Raw genomic sequence first — 16578 nt, 5'->3', positions numbered from 1 at the left:
CTCAAAGACGGAGATATATGTGCTTTTGCAAGAAGAAAATGTGGGGTTTTATATGGCAAATATACATGGAAGATGGCAAAAGTCACAATTATTCCACCACCAAGAATTTTACAATTCCCCCCACAAAGGAAGTTAATTCAGTTATTAATGCAGTTGCGATTGAAGTATCCTTTTACAATTGGATTTTAAACCAATGTTAATGGATATACAATCAGACATGCACTCTGGTCTGATGTATCTACTCAGAGTAGGTCCAGCTGTGCTCAAAGCATGTCACCTGTTAAACTGCAGTTATCACGTTACTGCGCATACAAAAATGGTTTCTCCAAAGTGAAAGTCTGGGTTACACACTCTGCAGGAGACTGAAGGCATCAGTCCCACGACTCTTAAATCCTACCTCAATGCTCCATTTATAATTTGAGCCAATTTCACTTTTGCTTAAACACTGCTGAAAAACTCCCTGTTATCCACAGAACACAGGATTACACATGTACAACAACACAACCCTCTTTCATTTGTAAAACGTGAAGTGATGAAACCTCTCCAAAAAGTCTGGCCAGCTCAGTTGATCAAAGATGAGTGACAGGCCTCCTCCATCTTCTGAAGATAGGAAGGGGCCACTGCACTGAGCAAAACACAACCAGAGGATGTGGACTGGAATGCACTGTTTCTTGATGGAAAGCAAACACTTAACTGCTTCAGCTTATTCCCATCACAGCAGTTGTTTGCAGCTAGAATGGCATGCATCTATGTGCATGTACATGCTGGATCCTGTGTCCATCCCAGAGCTCTAAGGGGAAGATCTTAGCTTGTAGTTTCAGCTGGAGAATACAGGCATTGATCCTACTACCTCTAGCACATAAGGTAAACACTCTGCCATTTGAGCTAACTCCCTTTGTTGTGTCCATATGGGCGAAATACTAGCTGTACATATTTTTATAGTGATTTTCTTTCTGGGATTTTTAGACCAGATGTACTTCCATGTCGCTTTCTGAAATGGCTTGAGTTATCCTTTTATTTTTTGCCCAGTGGTTTTTGAAGCTGTTACCAGAATCTGGTGGTAACCTGCTAAGAGTCTGAGAATTTATAGATAACATTCCCTTTATTTAGATATAACTCCAGCCTATCCAAAGCAGGAATCAGAATGGAGTCTTCATGGCAAGGAAGACTGTCCTATGTAGCCTCTTCTTGAAGAACTGTAAACAATAAATATGCACACATTCCAAAACTTCTACCAAAGTATTTATTTCCATGCAAACAAATGCTTAATCCTCAACAGGCACCAACTTGTCTTTTTTTTCCTTTTCAAAACCGGTATGCTAATAGTCAGCTGTTTCACAATCTGTTGCAAGGGACTGGAAAATGTTAGCACCATATGACATTTCTGTCCCTTTCCCTTTCAGAAACTGGATCTCCATTACAGCAAACATAGCTTTTGCTTTGGATGAACAGAGAATATCTGTCCAGAGAAGCCAGGGTCTCTTGCAGTGACAACTTTTTTTTTACGTTTTCTTAACAGCTACAGGAGTGATTTCTCTAAATGCCCATCATTTTGTGCTTCCTCATAGAAATGGGTACCAAAAAAGGCAGAATAATGCACATCAGTCCAGTTTGGTTTTGCTCAGTGTGGAGAATTTTTGTCACTTCTATGCCCAGGTATGACTAGGAATAATTCCAGGTTTGCATTTCAAAGTCATGGTTGTATGTGAGGATTTGCTTATTTATTTAGCTTAAATAGGTTTGTAGTGTAAAAGTACATCACGCTTGTCCAAAATTAACAGAATAACTCTTTTTTGGCCATTACTTCTCTTATTACATAAGCTAGTAATACTTTATGAAGGACTGGTATACAGAAAGGGCATCTGTATCTTGAGGAGTACATATAAGGACACAGGAAGTGGCCTCCTCCATCATGCTACCAGGATGCAATAAAATCTCCTGCTTTCAAGCCATAAGTAATTCTATAGTAGGGGCTCCAGATAGAATCCTGCTGGAATCCTCACGTGAGGCTTAAACCAACTTATCTTCAGAGCCTCAGTATATGTAATACAAACATAACTCCACATCAGCAAGACTGGATATTTCTGTACTGCCATCTGTCTCATGTTAAGAACTTTCCATTCTAGCACAATTAATCAGTATAGTCTAGTCCACTGGTTCTCAAACATTTTGATGTAAGACCGTCTTCTAAATTTACTGTACTCTTTAGGGCCCACTTGCAAAGTAATTCCACAATGTTTCCTTTTTTTTAACCTAAAATGTAAGAATCTAACATTACATTTATTTTTGTTTTTCATTTCTAAATATATAGCACTGCTAAGCAACAGGCCATATTTCATGGCCATTTCACAACTTCTGGAGAGGTAAGTCCAAATGTACCATTCATCCTCGGAGAGCTTTCCATCCCATGTCACTTCTCCTCCCTCCTGGCCTTGTAATAGAGTTGCTAGCATCAGGACTGGATCTACCTGTTTTTTGAGGGGGGGCAAAAGTAAAAAATGGCGCCCCCTTATGGGCCATTCTATCTTATGGTCCCATAGAATACAATGGACTCCATACCCAATTTGGCGCCCCCCCCTCTGTTGGCGCCCAGGACAAGCACCCCCCTCTGCCCCCCCCCCCCGATCCAGCCCTGGCTAGCATCCAGGTAGAGCCTGGAGATCTCCTGGTGTTACAGTTGATCTCCAGACTACAGAGGCCAGTTCTCCAGGAGAAAATGGCTGCTTTGGAGAGTGGATTCTATGGAATTATACCCTGATGAGGTTCCTCCCTTCTCCACTCTCCCCATGCTCCCCCTCCAAATCTCCAGGTTACTTTACAAACCAGAGCTGGCAATCCACCTGTAAGAGCCATGAGTCACTATGGGATTCCAATCCTAAGTACCAGAGCCACTAGTATAATGTACATGACATTGGAGTTGGACTGAGAAGATCTGGGCTCAACATCCACATTGTATCAGGAAATTCAACTGGTAACTTTAAATGTTTACAAGACCTAAACCTAACCTAGTTTACGAGATAGTTATAAGGGTAAAAAAATGGAGACAACAGAAACATACACGCTGCCCTAAGATCCTTATAAGAATAGCATAAAAAATTGACAGAGAACGCAGCTTAAAGGCTAATACAAGCATTATGATTTTTAAGGTACAATCTATAACAATTTTTCCCCTACCATTCCTACAAGAACCTCAGGGCATCACATGCTTCACCCTTCCTATTTTATCCTAACAACAACCCTGTGAGGTAGGTTAAGGTAAGAGATCATAAATGAAGATCACTCAACGCAATCATAAATAAAGTTATATCCTTCTAAATCCACTGAAGTTAAAAGGATTAGAAAGGTGTGTATAACTCTGCTTAGAATGGCACCGTAAGTGAGCTTGTGGGTAGTGTGGGATTTTGAACTCTGGTCTCCTGTGTTGTTTCAGAAGTGTGAAGTTATCATCAGTGACATCAAATTCTTGAGTGAACACTGGATAATACATTCAGGTTTCTCAATCAGTAATGCCTGAAATTGCTCACATGAAAGCTGTATAAGAGTGGTTCTGTATAGGAGTTCTTCTGTGTGTGAACATGAAATCAGTTTTCACAAATGGCACTTATAGGACTTATGTTAGCTAGAATGTAAGTTCGATTTTACAGTGGTTCCCTTATGCTTACTACTTGTAATAGACACAACTTGAGTACCACCAAGAGAGGCTCATAAATGTTTTGGCATTCCACTCTTTAGCACTCATTAGTAAGAGTCACATTATGGGATTCAGACCCAGAAAACAGTTACATATCAGCCTTCCTATCAAGAAATCAAGTCTTTGCTCAGTTTACAAGAGCGGACTGGGGGGCTTTAAGACCCTGGAGAACTGGAGAGGAAGCCAGAGGGTTGAGCGGCTCCCACCTGCTTTGGTAGAACAGCCTGCGAAGTTTCATTTGCAAAAGACTTCTTGCCGAAGCGGGTTGAGGAACAGAGATTCCGATCTCAGATACTGAAAGAAGCTGGGAAATTCAGATCTTCGGAAACTGGCGAACTTGCTGGATCCTGCAAGCGGAGAGAGGAGTTGGAGCAACTGATTTCCGCTTTCTGCGGGCAAGGGTTGCTCCGATCTGTAGCTTTTGGTTTCCCACCTCTTCGCCCCTTCCTCCACGGCTACCTTTGCCTGGGCGACCTACAAGATCGTGCATGCAAGCCGATGGATTGTGCAGCAGGCGCGGCTTCGTGCTCCTGCAATGAGGAGGCGGAGGTGGCAGCGTCTCTTTCTGCAGCATGTTCCGCGCAGGCAAGCAGAGCATCCCCAGACCCGTTACCAGAAACCTGGAGGATCTGGACTCTGTGGAGAGTATCCTGCTGCACAGGTCAGTGGCAACCGACGGGGCGGGGCAGGGCCCTCCGCGGCTGAGGGCAAGATGTCATCTCTTCCCGGGACGCCGCGAGAGGCATTTCCTCTCCGGAGATCCGTATTCACGGTTGTCTTGCTTGCTGTCCTCAGGCGATTGGCGCTACTTGCACAACATACCCTCATCATACTCAATAATCGATCCAGAAAAATGTTCCTCTCCATACAGAGCTCCCCACACAATACAGTAGCCCTGCCCCCAGGGGTGGAATGGCTATTTAACTTACAGGGAAAGTTCCTGGAGGGCTTTTGCCTCAAAGGACCACTGACTGCCAGGCACAAGCAAAGCCAAGACCCAGTAACTCTGTTAGCACTGCGGGGACTATCAGCTTAGTCCTAGCCCACAGTGCATGGCTATTAACTCATCTGGTGCATCACAGGTCGGAGCTGAGTAGCCCCTGAAGGGCTGGCTCCTCGCCGTTTAAACTTTCCAATCTGCCTGGAAACTATTCAGCATAAATCTTAATAGGAATATGTTAGAAGAACAAAGCAGGAGTCAAGTTCACCTTTAAGACCAACAAAGTTTTATTCAGAACGTTGTTTGTCTTAATGGTGCACTTGACCCCTACTTTGTTCTACTGCTTCAGAACAACATGGCTGCCTACTTGGATCTAGGAATATGTTAATGCACTGCATTCACTGAAGCTAATTTCAGCACAGGGCAAATCCTTTAATAAAGAGTTCTCAGACTTTCTATCAACAAGTAGGTGGACTTGTTGCTAAGGCACTCCTGCTTATCTGCGATAGAACCTCTGCATGTTGCAGAGGGGTATATTCTAAGATGCATACTCAGTGCACACAGGACACTGGTCAGACCTTACATAGCTTATTATTACTCCATGCAATCAGACAGTGCATCCTCTTAAAGCATATTCAGTACTCTACCATGAGTACTCCACCATGAGAGTGGCAGCAGTATATACTAGCAGGCAGGCTTCATTTTGGGCAGGAGCTCACAGGAGCAGAGCTCTGGAACCTCTAAATTGTATTGTGCTCTTTCTTTCTTAAAAAAGGTAGTTCCCTGTGCAAGCATCAGTCATTTCCAACTCTGGGGTGATGTCACATCATGACATTTTCATGGCAGACTTTTTACAGGGTGGTTTGCCATTGTCTTCCCCAGTCATCTACACTCCCCACCCCCCCCCCCAGCAAGCTGGGTATTCATTTTACCAACCTCGGAAGGATGGAAGGCTGAGTCATCCTTGAGCCGGCGGCGAGAGCCGGTTTGGTGTAGTGGTTAAGTGTGCGGACTCTTATCTGGGAGAACCGGGTTTGTTTCCCCACTCCTCCACTTGCACCTGCCAGCATGGCCTTGGGTCAGCCATAGCTCTGGCAGAGGTTGTCCTTGAAAGGGCAGCTGCTGTGAGAGCCCTCTCCAGCCCCACCCACCTCACAGGGTGACTGTTGTGGGGGAGGAAGGTAAAGGAGATTGTGAGCCGCTCTGAGACTCTTCGGAGTAGAGGGCGGGATATAAATCCAATATCTTCTTCTTCTTCTTCTTCTACCTGAATCCAGCTTCTGTCAGGATCGAACTCAGGTCATGAGCAGAGAGTTTGGACAGCAGTACTGCAGCTTTACCACTCTGCGCCACAGGGCCTTTCTTTCTTTCTTACCCCCCACCAAATACTTGCTTCTGGACTCCATTATTCAACCCCCTGTGAGATTTTACTGAACTCTAAGATTTGACAAACTTTCTAATATTTCCCCCCACAAAAATGGGAAAATAACCAAAACATCCAAAACATATACAGCAGACAGATGGAAATCATCATGCCACTGTGGCCACCTAGGAGAAAGTAATTTTAAGTGTGATGGGAGTAAGGTTTTAGTATGACAACTAACAATTCAACAAGCATTTTAAAGTAGATGCTGAGCTGATATAATTTAGTACACCTTCCGGTGATGTCAGGGGTGTGTGGCATATGCAAATAAGTTGTGCTAATGAGCTCTGGGACCTCTTTTTCTACAAAATGACCCCTGTAAATTGTGCACCTTTGGTGATCCTTCTTTCAAACAATCCCTGATAAAATTTTAAGAAATCTTAAAGTTGTCAGAAGTAGTTTGAAAACCATGAATTTTGGGCAGAGTTAGGTAAGATGTTGGAGATTTATAAGCTTTCTAACCATTTTTAATTTTCTTGGAAAGCCACCATAGGAAAAGGGATCATTTAGACTATAAGTAGGGCATTAAAGAGGTTAATTTGTCTTTAATACCTTCTTAATGCACCATACACATCAGTTATTAGTGGGGGAAAGAGACAGAAATAAGCACATGCTGAAAGGATAGCAAGCTTTGCCCCCCTATTTTATTTGTGGTTTGGCAGTAATCTTGTATATGTACTTCAAAAATTTTAAATGGTAGGATTTTCCCTATCTCTTTTTATACACAGTTTTGTATTCTGCAAGGATTATACTCTCCTTTAATTTTTGTAAATCAAAAACCATGGGGTGGCTGTTGATGAAGGCTAATCCAAAGTAGAAGGGTAAGTTTTTAATGCAAGGTTTTCTTTTTAAAAAATACTTAGATGGGCTGAGATATAATTCTGAATACATTCATATTTCTGAGTAGTTAAATAAATTCTTATTTCTTGAGACAGTTAATCTTTTAACCTAAGAGTTCTATTTACATTCTGAAAACAAACACAGTTGGCTCTGTTTAAAAGGCCCCTCCCCTTTTATAGCTCTACCACTAAACTTCTGAAGTTAAATTATGTGATCACAAATCATTTAAAAGCTCTGGTCAGCACCTGAAGGCTTATTCTGATTTTGGAGAAGCATTTATGAAAAAGCATTTCTGAAAAAAATCAGCAAGGCCTTTCTGACTCTGCCACCCTCACCACAATCCTTTAAGGACTACCAAGGATCATGGCAGAGATTGTCACAGAGCATGCAAGGCTTAGGAGTATCACCAAAAAAGCCTCAGACTTAGTGTGGTTTTACACGTGTGTAATGGTTGTGTAATGGATGTATTTACTGTGGCTACACCATTGTCTGCAATGGTGTTGCCTGCTATAATTGTATATAATAAAATGTGACAAGTAGGGACACTCTAGGAAGTCCTAACTAACTCCAGCTTCTTAGTATACATCCTAGTATATATCTGCTTTGGGATAGGCATCTGGCCTTCCCACTTTACATGTCTGCTGCGGGAGATGCTGATGTAACACTACTATAAGCACAATATGCTTTTCATAAAGTATGATTACTTCAGTAAACTTGTTCTTCCTTACTTCAACTTAGTGTTGATTAAATATGTGCACTACTTCAAGGCAACCTAACTGATAACTTACATCCACATTGTAGTATCTCCCCTCTAATTCCTGGTCTAGCCAGAACTGATAATAGCACAGAAAGGCTGCAGGAAATCTCTGGTGAGCTGTGCAATAAAGGAATCTTCTCTTGTTGCTCTCTTGCTCTTTAATGTATAGACCCTGATGCTGGACTAAAGGAGCAGGAAAAGTAAAAGTAGACTCATGATACTGCTTACATAAGCAGCAATTCAACATAGCTATTGCTATGGCTTAACACAACCACAAGAAGTTAAAGCCAAGAATGGCAGTTGTTAAAATTACACGTTGTGTCTCCATTTGCTCAAATGATGTCACAATCTCCATGACTAGTCTGAGATTTATCCAGGCCAGGAGAATGATCGTTTTATTGTTTGGAGCAGAAACAAAAGCATACTTGGAGCTTTCTCTTCTTATCGTATGGAATGTATACTCAGTGAGAAAAAGAACCATTTAAGGCCCTCTAATTATTATAAAGTACATTGATGCTATGAAGGAATTGGAATGGAGGTTAACAAGGCACTACTGTTAAAATCAACTGCAGGCAAAAGGAAATGTCTACTAAAACTTTGCAGTGAGAACACTGTATTATTTAACTATTTGCTGTTGGATGACCAGTCAGCCACAGTTCCATCATCTCTGGCTGAGGGTTTGGAGGCTGTGGTGGGCTGGCTAAGGAAGAGCAGGTTGGAGCTGAACCTGTCAAAAACGGAGGTTCTCTAGTTGGGGGGAGTGGGGTTGGAGTTGGAGCATAGACTGTCAACTCTTGACGGGGCTCTACTAACACCAGCGCCTACTGTCAAGAGTTTAGGAGTGACCTGGATACCTCACTTTCAATGGAGGCCCAGGTCATGCATATTGCCAAGGTGGCACTTTTTCATCTTCGCTAAGCCTGGCAGCTAGTTTCTCTCCTATCTCATTCAGACCTGGCCACAGTAATCCATGTGACAGTCATCTCCGAATTAGACCACTGTAACTCGCTCTGTACTGGCTTACCCGAGTCTGACCTGGAACCTTCAACAGATCCAGAATGTGGCAGCGCGAGTCCTGATAGGAATGGCATGGATGGCACATATTCTACCTTTGCTATGCCAGCAAAAGTGGCTGCTTGTTGACTACTGGGTCAGATTCAAGGTTTTGGTAATGACCTTGAAGGGACTGCGTCTGCGACTGACGTATCTATGGGACCACCTACTCCACTATGTCCCTGGGAGTTATTCCCCAATGGTTGAAACCTGCTTGTGATCCCTGGGCTTAAAGAGCTCCGGCTGTCCTCTTGACTTGGTGGAACACTCTGCAAGAAGACATCAGGGCCCTGTGGATCTTTTAGTTTTGCAGGGCCTGTAAGGCAGAGATGTTTCAACAAGCCTTTGGATAAGGACAGCAATGGTTGTCATGCTGACACCTTTTTTCTCCCTAACCTCACTGGGGGGATTCCCCCACCCCCAATGTAATGACTGGAATTGAACAATAATACTTTAAATGAGACACCATCGGGGTTTATAATTTCTTTTAGTGTAATTGGTTTTATGGATTTAAATGTATGTATTTTATTCTTGTGTTGTACACCGCCCAGAGCCTGGCACTGGCTTGGATGGGGTGATTCATTAAGTTGAATAATAACAATAACAACAACAAGGCACAGAGGTACAGCCTTTTAAGTCCATTTAAAAGATATAGCATTGCTTAAGATACATCCAGGTGGGCAGCTGTGTTGCTTAAGAGGGCATTCTTAAATATTAAATCTGTTCAACTGGGAATCCTCTTGAATGTACACATTAAGGAAGCAATTCTATGCAAGTCTACTCAGAAATAAGTTCCATATTAGTCAATAGGGCTTTATCTCAGGAAGGTGCCTTTAGGATTGCAGGCCCAGAATATTAAAGATACAGCTCTAATTCAACAGGGAGCAGTGGTTTGGAAACTGCATCCTAAATCAGCACCTATAACTTTTACCAGGGTTCCCCTTCTCCAGAAAAGGCAAGGAAAAGGGAAGAAGCTGCAGTACCTCAGTTCAAGCTCTGCTCAGGACCTGAGTTCAATCTCAGCGGAAGCCGGGCAGCTCAACACTGACTCTGTCGGAGCGGGAGTAGCAGAGTGAGGGAGATGACTTGCCCGACACAGGGCTTCAGGAAAGAAAATCAGGCAGACACGTGCAACTAGTGCCAAAAGGTGTATTAACATATATACACAACAAGTGCTCTCTTGTGCAGTCTATACAATATCACCTCCACGGACAAAGTGCTTCGCCTAACCACCATCTCACAGGGAGAGACCTGTGTGATGCACACACAGATCATATATAGTCCGAGCAGCCAATCCTGGCCATGCTGACTCAGCAGATTGCATCACTTGGCTTCTGCCGGCTCAAGCCGGTCTGCTGATCAGGTCACTGTGACCTAGCCTGGCAGCTAGATCACCAGCTGTCATACTGTGGCTGTCAGACTGGGTTTATGTAGATTCTTGCTCCAACACACCTCCTAATCTATTTAAACCCAGTATACCCAAACACTTTACACAGTTTTCATGTTCACTTGCAGTTAAACATTTCGTGAATATATCAGCGGCATTCTCATCCGATGTACACTTTATTATTTTTATGAGGTTTTTAGCCGCTGCTTCCTTCACATTTTGGTACCTGATAAGTATATGCTTGCTTTTCCCTCGAGCAGCTTGGTTCTCCGTCAGTTCTTTGGCTGCTGAGTTGTCAGTATATACTGAAACTGGCAAATTTACAGGTATGCTAAAGTCCCTCATCAGTTGTACTGCCCACTCTAGGTTAAGTACACATTCGTTTATGGCACCGTACTCTGCCTCACACGTGCTACATGCCACCAGGGTCTGCTTGGTGGCTTTCCATACTACTAGGGCATCTCCCAGAAATATTCCAATTCCTGTGGTTGATTTTGCCTTGGGCCGGTCCCCCCAGCTTGCGTCAGCATAGGCGCGTAGTTCAGGTTTTTCTCCTACTCTGAGGGATAGCTTACGTTCTATTGTGCCGCTGAGGTAACGTAGTACTCTTTTAGCCGCCACCCAATCTTTGTGGTGGGGTTCAGCATTTTTCTGGCACAATATATGTACCGCATAGCTGATATCTGGCCTGGTCCAGCACGCTAGGTGCAATAAGGACCCGATCAGGGACTGGTATAATGGTACATTCTTGAATATCTCACCTTCAGGTTCCTTGCTATAACCTGTGGTCATGGGTGTTTGCACACTGCTAGCTTCGTTCATACCATACTGAGCTAGCAGCGCTCTCACTTTGTTGCTCTGGGACAGTTCAAAACAACCATCGGCCCTCCTCGCTATTTCCACCCCTAAGTAGTAGCTCACTGGCCCCAGGTGCTTGATAGTGAACAGCTTACTGGCTGTTTCTTGAAACCATGCTAATTGTTGGTTGGAGTCCACTAAGACAATCAGATCGTCCACAAAGATGAGGACTATCATTCTGGACTCTCCCACCACCCTGCTAAACATGCAAGGGTCTGCCAGATGCTGGTTGAATCCTACTTTCATTAATGCTGACTTCAAACACTTGTACCATGCGTGTCCGGCTTGTTTCAAACCATACAAGGCTTTGTTCAGTTTTAACACACCACTCCCACCATCAAAACCGGGGATTTGTTCCATAAACAGCTCCTGGTCTAAGGGGGAGTTCAAATAGGCTGTCTCGAAGTCAAAGTGATGGGCTTGTTGCCCCGTACTTCCAGCCTTACACAATGCTGCCCTGAGGGTTTCAGCTTTTAAAGTGGGGGCAAACACTTGCTGATAATCCACTCCCTTCCTTTGGCTGAACCCTCTGGCCACTAACCTGGCCTTTCGTTGCACGGCTCCGTTTGCGTCTTTCTTTAACCGGTAGGTCCACCTACAGGAGATAATGTTCCGGTTGCCCGGCCTTAGCACCTCAGTAAACACTCTGTTTTTCAGCAAGGAATCATATTCCTTCTGCATTGCGGCAAACCATGCTAGCCTTTCTTTACTATCTAGCTTCAGCACCTCCTCGTATGTTTCCGGTTCAGGGGTGCTGACTTGGTTTGCACTTGGGAACCCGTATCTATCAGGAGGGATGCCTTTTGTGGCTCTAGCCGACACCCGTGGCCCTGTGCCAGGATTCGGCTCACCTTCTCCAGCCCCACTGGGTGCCACCTCCTGGGCTGGGCTTCTGGGCTGCGCTCCAACATTCTTATCAGTACTTGGCAGCATTCCCAGGTCTCTTTCCGTAGAGTGCAATCTTGCCCAGCTGGACTCACTAAATCCAGCGGACCTACTAAAGGTTAGCTTCGCCCGCTTATCACAAAAGCGATATGATTTGGTTTCTGGCTGGTAGCCCAGAAAGGTTAGGCTCACTGCCCGGTCACCTCCTTTCCTTCTATGTTTCAGAGGAATATTCACCCAGGCTTGGGTTCCAAATACCCTCAGAAAGCTCAAATCTGGGCAGTGGTTATATAGCCGCTTATAAGGCAAATCATTTACAGGCTTACACCAAACCCTATTATGTACGTATGCCGAGCAATGCATCGCTTCCGCCCAATAACGAATTGGCAGCTTTGCATCCTCGAGCATGCTGTGCATTAATGTTTGTAACACGGCGCCTGTTCGCTCGGATAGCCCATGTTCTTGGGGCGTTGCTGGGTTCGTCAGACGGTGGGCAATGCCCTTGTTCTCCAGCCAACGTTTCATCTGGTTAGATAAGAATTCCCCCCCTCTGTCGGTTTGTACAGCTAGGAGATTAACCCCTAATTGTCTCTCCACTGCTTTGACCCACTTGGTGAATGTCTTATACACCTCAGACTTATGCACCATGGTGAAAACCCACGCGTACCTCGTGTGGTCGTCGGTGGCCACCAAGCAGTATCTCCTCCCCGACAGACTCTTTGGCAATGGGCCAATAACGTCTAAATGGACTAGTTCCAGGGCTCGTGTGCTTTCCCTTGAGCTTTCTTTAGCAACAGCACACGCCTTGCTTTTGGTCTTCTTGCAGACCTGGCAATCCAAGTAACATTTGCAAGGATTTACTTTCAAACTAGGCACAAGCTCCAGGGTTTTCTTTAACGCCCTAAATCCGCAGTGCCCAAGTCTCCTATGGAGCAAATGTATACAATTATTGTGCACAGGCTCATTCGACACCTGAGCCACCTGGGCACAATCACTCTGGACCACATACAGTTTACCTTCCCTCTTTCCTGTCACAAGCAACTTTCCCCCACCTCCCAGGATTTTGCAGCAGGTTTTCTCAAATCTCACCTGGTATCCCTGGTCAAACAGTGTGCTAACACTCAACAGGTTAGACTGCAGTGAGGGTACATACAACACATTTTGCAACATACATTTCAGTGCAGGAAATTCCACATTGCCTGAGCAAACAGAATTGGCAGTGGTCCCATCAGCCAATCTCACATACTTATGCTCAGGACTGTCAATGTTTTTCAACAACTCCTTCTCGCAGCAGAGATGGCTCGTTGCCCCGGAGTCTAAAATCCAAGCAGACCCTGTGCTCTCTACTGCAGACGTGACCAGCCGGGTTGCTTCCTCACACGGGCTGGCGGTCCTCCGCTCTCGCCGCACACGCCCCCGCCTCTTCTCCCTCTCAGGGCAAGCTCGGAGCAGGTGCTGCGACGACCCGCATCCATAGCAGCGACGGACTGCAAACGCAGTCGGCTCCACTTCCTCCACCTTCGGACGCCTGCCAGCAGCAAAAGCTGGCTCATTCTTGGCTGTCTTCCCGGACACACCGATAACAGCACGCTGCCCGGCCGACACCCCCGGACAGCTCACGGCCGCAATTCTCTCTTGGAAGTCAAGCAGGTGGGCACAGACGTATTCCATGGTCAGGGTCGCTACGTCCACCGTCTCCAGAGAAGTTATCAGGGGAGTGTACTCAGGTGGCAACGACGACAGCAAAACGTACACTCTGTCGTCTGGAGCTACAGTCTTGCCTCTTCCCTCCAGCTCAACGAAACAGTCCGTTAGCCGTTTGATGTGATCTTTCACACACCCTCCAGCCGGCATAACGGTGCGGAACATCCTCCTTGTCAAGGCCATGAGGGAACCAGCAGTGGTGCTAACATGCACCGCACTCAACGCGTCCCAGGCAGCCTTGGGAGTGTCCTTCCCTCGCACATAAACCAGCTGGTCATCTCCTATAGACAGCACTATGTTGGCCAGTGCCTTATCCGATAACACAGTCTCGGCAGGAGATAAGTCAGCAGGGGGGTTACTCACGAACAGCCATTGCCCTTCACGCTTGAGGTAGTGTTGCATTCTCAGGCTCCACACCGCGTAGTTGGCTGAGGTGAGCTTCTCAACGGCTACTCCAAGCTGTTGCTGAGCCATCGTGCCGACTCCTCCTCACGGCTGGCTGCCGACGTCCCTCTGGCTCTCAAACAGAGAACGGTGGTGCTTCTGTGGCCTTCACCGGCGTTCCTCGCCTCCGGCTCTTTCCAAACTCACAGTCGGCTCAACTCTCAACTCTCTCCTCCGCGCAGCGGAACCGCCCTGGGCCCATAACCCTGTCGGAGCGGGAGTAGCAGAGTGAGGGAGATGACTTGCCCGACACAGGGCTTCAGGAAAGAAAATCAGGCAGACACGTGCAACTAGTGCCAAAAGGTGTATTAACATATATACACAACAAGTGCTCTCTTGTGCAGTCTATACAATATCACCTCCACGGACAAAGTGCTTCGCCTAACCACCATCTCACAGGGAGAGACCTGTGTGATGCACACACAGATCATATATAGTCCGAGCAGCCAATCCTGGCCATGCTGACTCAGCAGATTGCATCACTTGGCTTCTGCCGGCTCAAGCCGGTCTGCTGATCAGGTCACTGTGACCTAGCCTGGCAGCTAGATCACCAGCTGTCATACTGTGGCTGTCAGACTGGGTTTATGTAGATTCTTGCTCCAACAGACTCAGTCTTCCATCCTTCTGTGGTCAGTAAAACGAGTACCAAGCTTGCTGGGGGTAAAGTGTAGATGACTGGGGAAGGCACTGGCAAGCCACCCCGTAACAAAAAGTCTGCCAAGAAAACGTTGTGATGTGACATCACTCCATGGGTTAGTAATGATTCGGTGCTTGCACAGGGGGACTACCTTTACCTTTGTCTATTGAAGTCAACAAGCTTCAGGATGGAAGCTCAGAAACTTTTGGTGAAAAATTGCAATAACCTTCTGATATGATTTTAATAGTTCCTATACATGCTGGATATGAGCAGCATATTATTTAATCTTTTTTAGAGAACTTTGGTCTCAAAATTAAGATGAATATATATGAATGAGGAACTTTTTACAGAACTGATGTATTTTGGTATGAGATCTATCCATCTTATTTATATTAAAAACTAGGTAAGAATAAGCAAAATCATATTTTCCTCATTCCCCAGTAGCAAGATTCCATGACTCTCTCCACATATCTTCATGTGTTCATATTCTCACCAGATGATCAGCACTCTCAGACAGCGCCAAGCTACAATTTAAGGGCAGCATTTAACTTAGTTCCTTCCCTACAACTGAGCTTCACCTGTGACAAACCAGCTTTTGGAACATGTATATTCTCCAGCTGCGATGAGAAAGCTTTATCATATATAATAATTCCTTAATAGTGGTGGCCAAATGGAGTGCTCCCATCATACATCAGTCACCACCTCTGGGTTCTCATTGGCTGACTCTCCTGTCCCTCACCTACTGCAGGCCCGGGAACACTGAACAAACCACCAAAACAGAGACAGACACATCTCTGACACTTCTCTGTGTCCTCTCCAAAAATTGGCCTCAGAAAGGGCTCTACTGCGGCCTCATGAAGCGTTTCCTCAGAGGCCATGGCAGCTGCCTCTTTCCTATCACTCCCTCCCTCCTTCCTCCCCTCAGCCTCACCCCAAGATAGATGAGGACTGGCCCACTGGAAAAGCTGCTAGCCAGACGCTGTTGCTAGACAGAGAAGAGAGACCCCTCAGCTGAATATAATGCCCTACAGTCCACCCTCCAAAACAGTTATTTTCTCCAGGGGAAGAGAGATCTGTTGTCTGGAATTCAGTTGTGATCCCAGGAGATCTTCAGGCTCCACCTGGAAGTTGGCTACTTTAGGCCTGGCAGCACCCTCTACCCATCTTATTTGGATGACTTGATGCCATCTGACTGGCATGACTTAACCGTTATTTATTTATTTCTGTTAATTTGCACCCTGTCCCTCCCATGAACAGCTTGGGGTGGCTTCCAACAATAACAATGATAATAACATTAAAATATCATCAAAATTACAATATCATAAATATAATAAAATATTATTAAAACCATAGGCATAATAACAATAAAACAGTCAGGAGTCAGAATTCTATAGACTACAGTCCACAATAGTGGCCATGTGACAGAGCTCAGCATAGATTTTCTTACAATAGTGTCACCAGTAGGAGAGCTAGATCACTCTTGCCAGCAACCTTGAAGATATTAACCAGTAGCCATCCAGAAAAGTTCAGCTTTACAGGCCCAGCAGAACTGTAACAGGTCCCGCAGAAGTGACAGGGCCCTGATCTCCTCTGGCAGATAGTTCCACTAGGCATGGCTGCTTGCTCCTGTTCAGCAGCAGTCTCCTTATGACAGCCAGTGTGACTTAGTAGTTGCCAACTCCAGGTTGGAAAATTCCTTGAGATCTGAGGGGGCAGAACTAGAGAGGGTGGGTTTCATGAGGGGTGAGACCTTAGACAGATACAACGCCTTAGACTCCACCCTCTAAATCAGCCATTTCCTCCTGGAGAAACACTATTGCCAATCTCCAGATGAGGACTGGAGATCACTCAGAATTACAAATGCTGTCTGGATGGCAGAGATCAGATCCACTTGAGGTGTGTGTGTTGGGGGGGGGGAGTGAACGCTTTCACTTGGGTGGGTGCAAACACAGCAAGGTT

General features: G+C 45.4%; 1 protein-coding gene across 1 annotated transcript in view; it reads left to right on the top strand.

Moving 5' to 3' along the window:
• Nucleotides 1-4164: 4164 nt before the first annotated feature.
• The window catches only part of INTU (inturned planar cell polarity protein), a 68784-nt gene continuing 56370 nt past the window's right edge, over nucleotides 4165-16578 (top strand). The window contains exon 1 of the mRNA XM_060246811.1: nucleotides 4165-4352. Within this exon, the coding sequence (XP_060102794.1) occupies nucleotides 4264-4352 (89 nt within the window). The 5' untranslated portion in view covers nucleotides 4165-4263. The remainder of the gene's footprint in view (nucleotides 4353-16578) is intronic.

Source organism: Heteronotia binoei, chromosome 9 (assembly GCF_032191835.1).
Source record: "Heteronotia binoei isolate CCM8104 ecotype False Entrance Well chromosome 9, APGP_CSIRO_Hbin_v1, whole genome shotgun sequence".
NCBI classification, from domain to species: Eukaryota; Metazoa; Chordata; class Lepidosauria; order Squamata; family Gekkonidae; genus Heteronotia; species Heteronotia binoei.
This window is presented reverse-complemented; position numbering and strand designations above follow the sequence as displayed.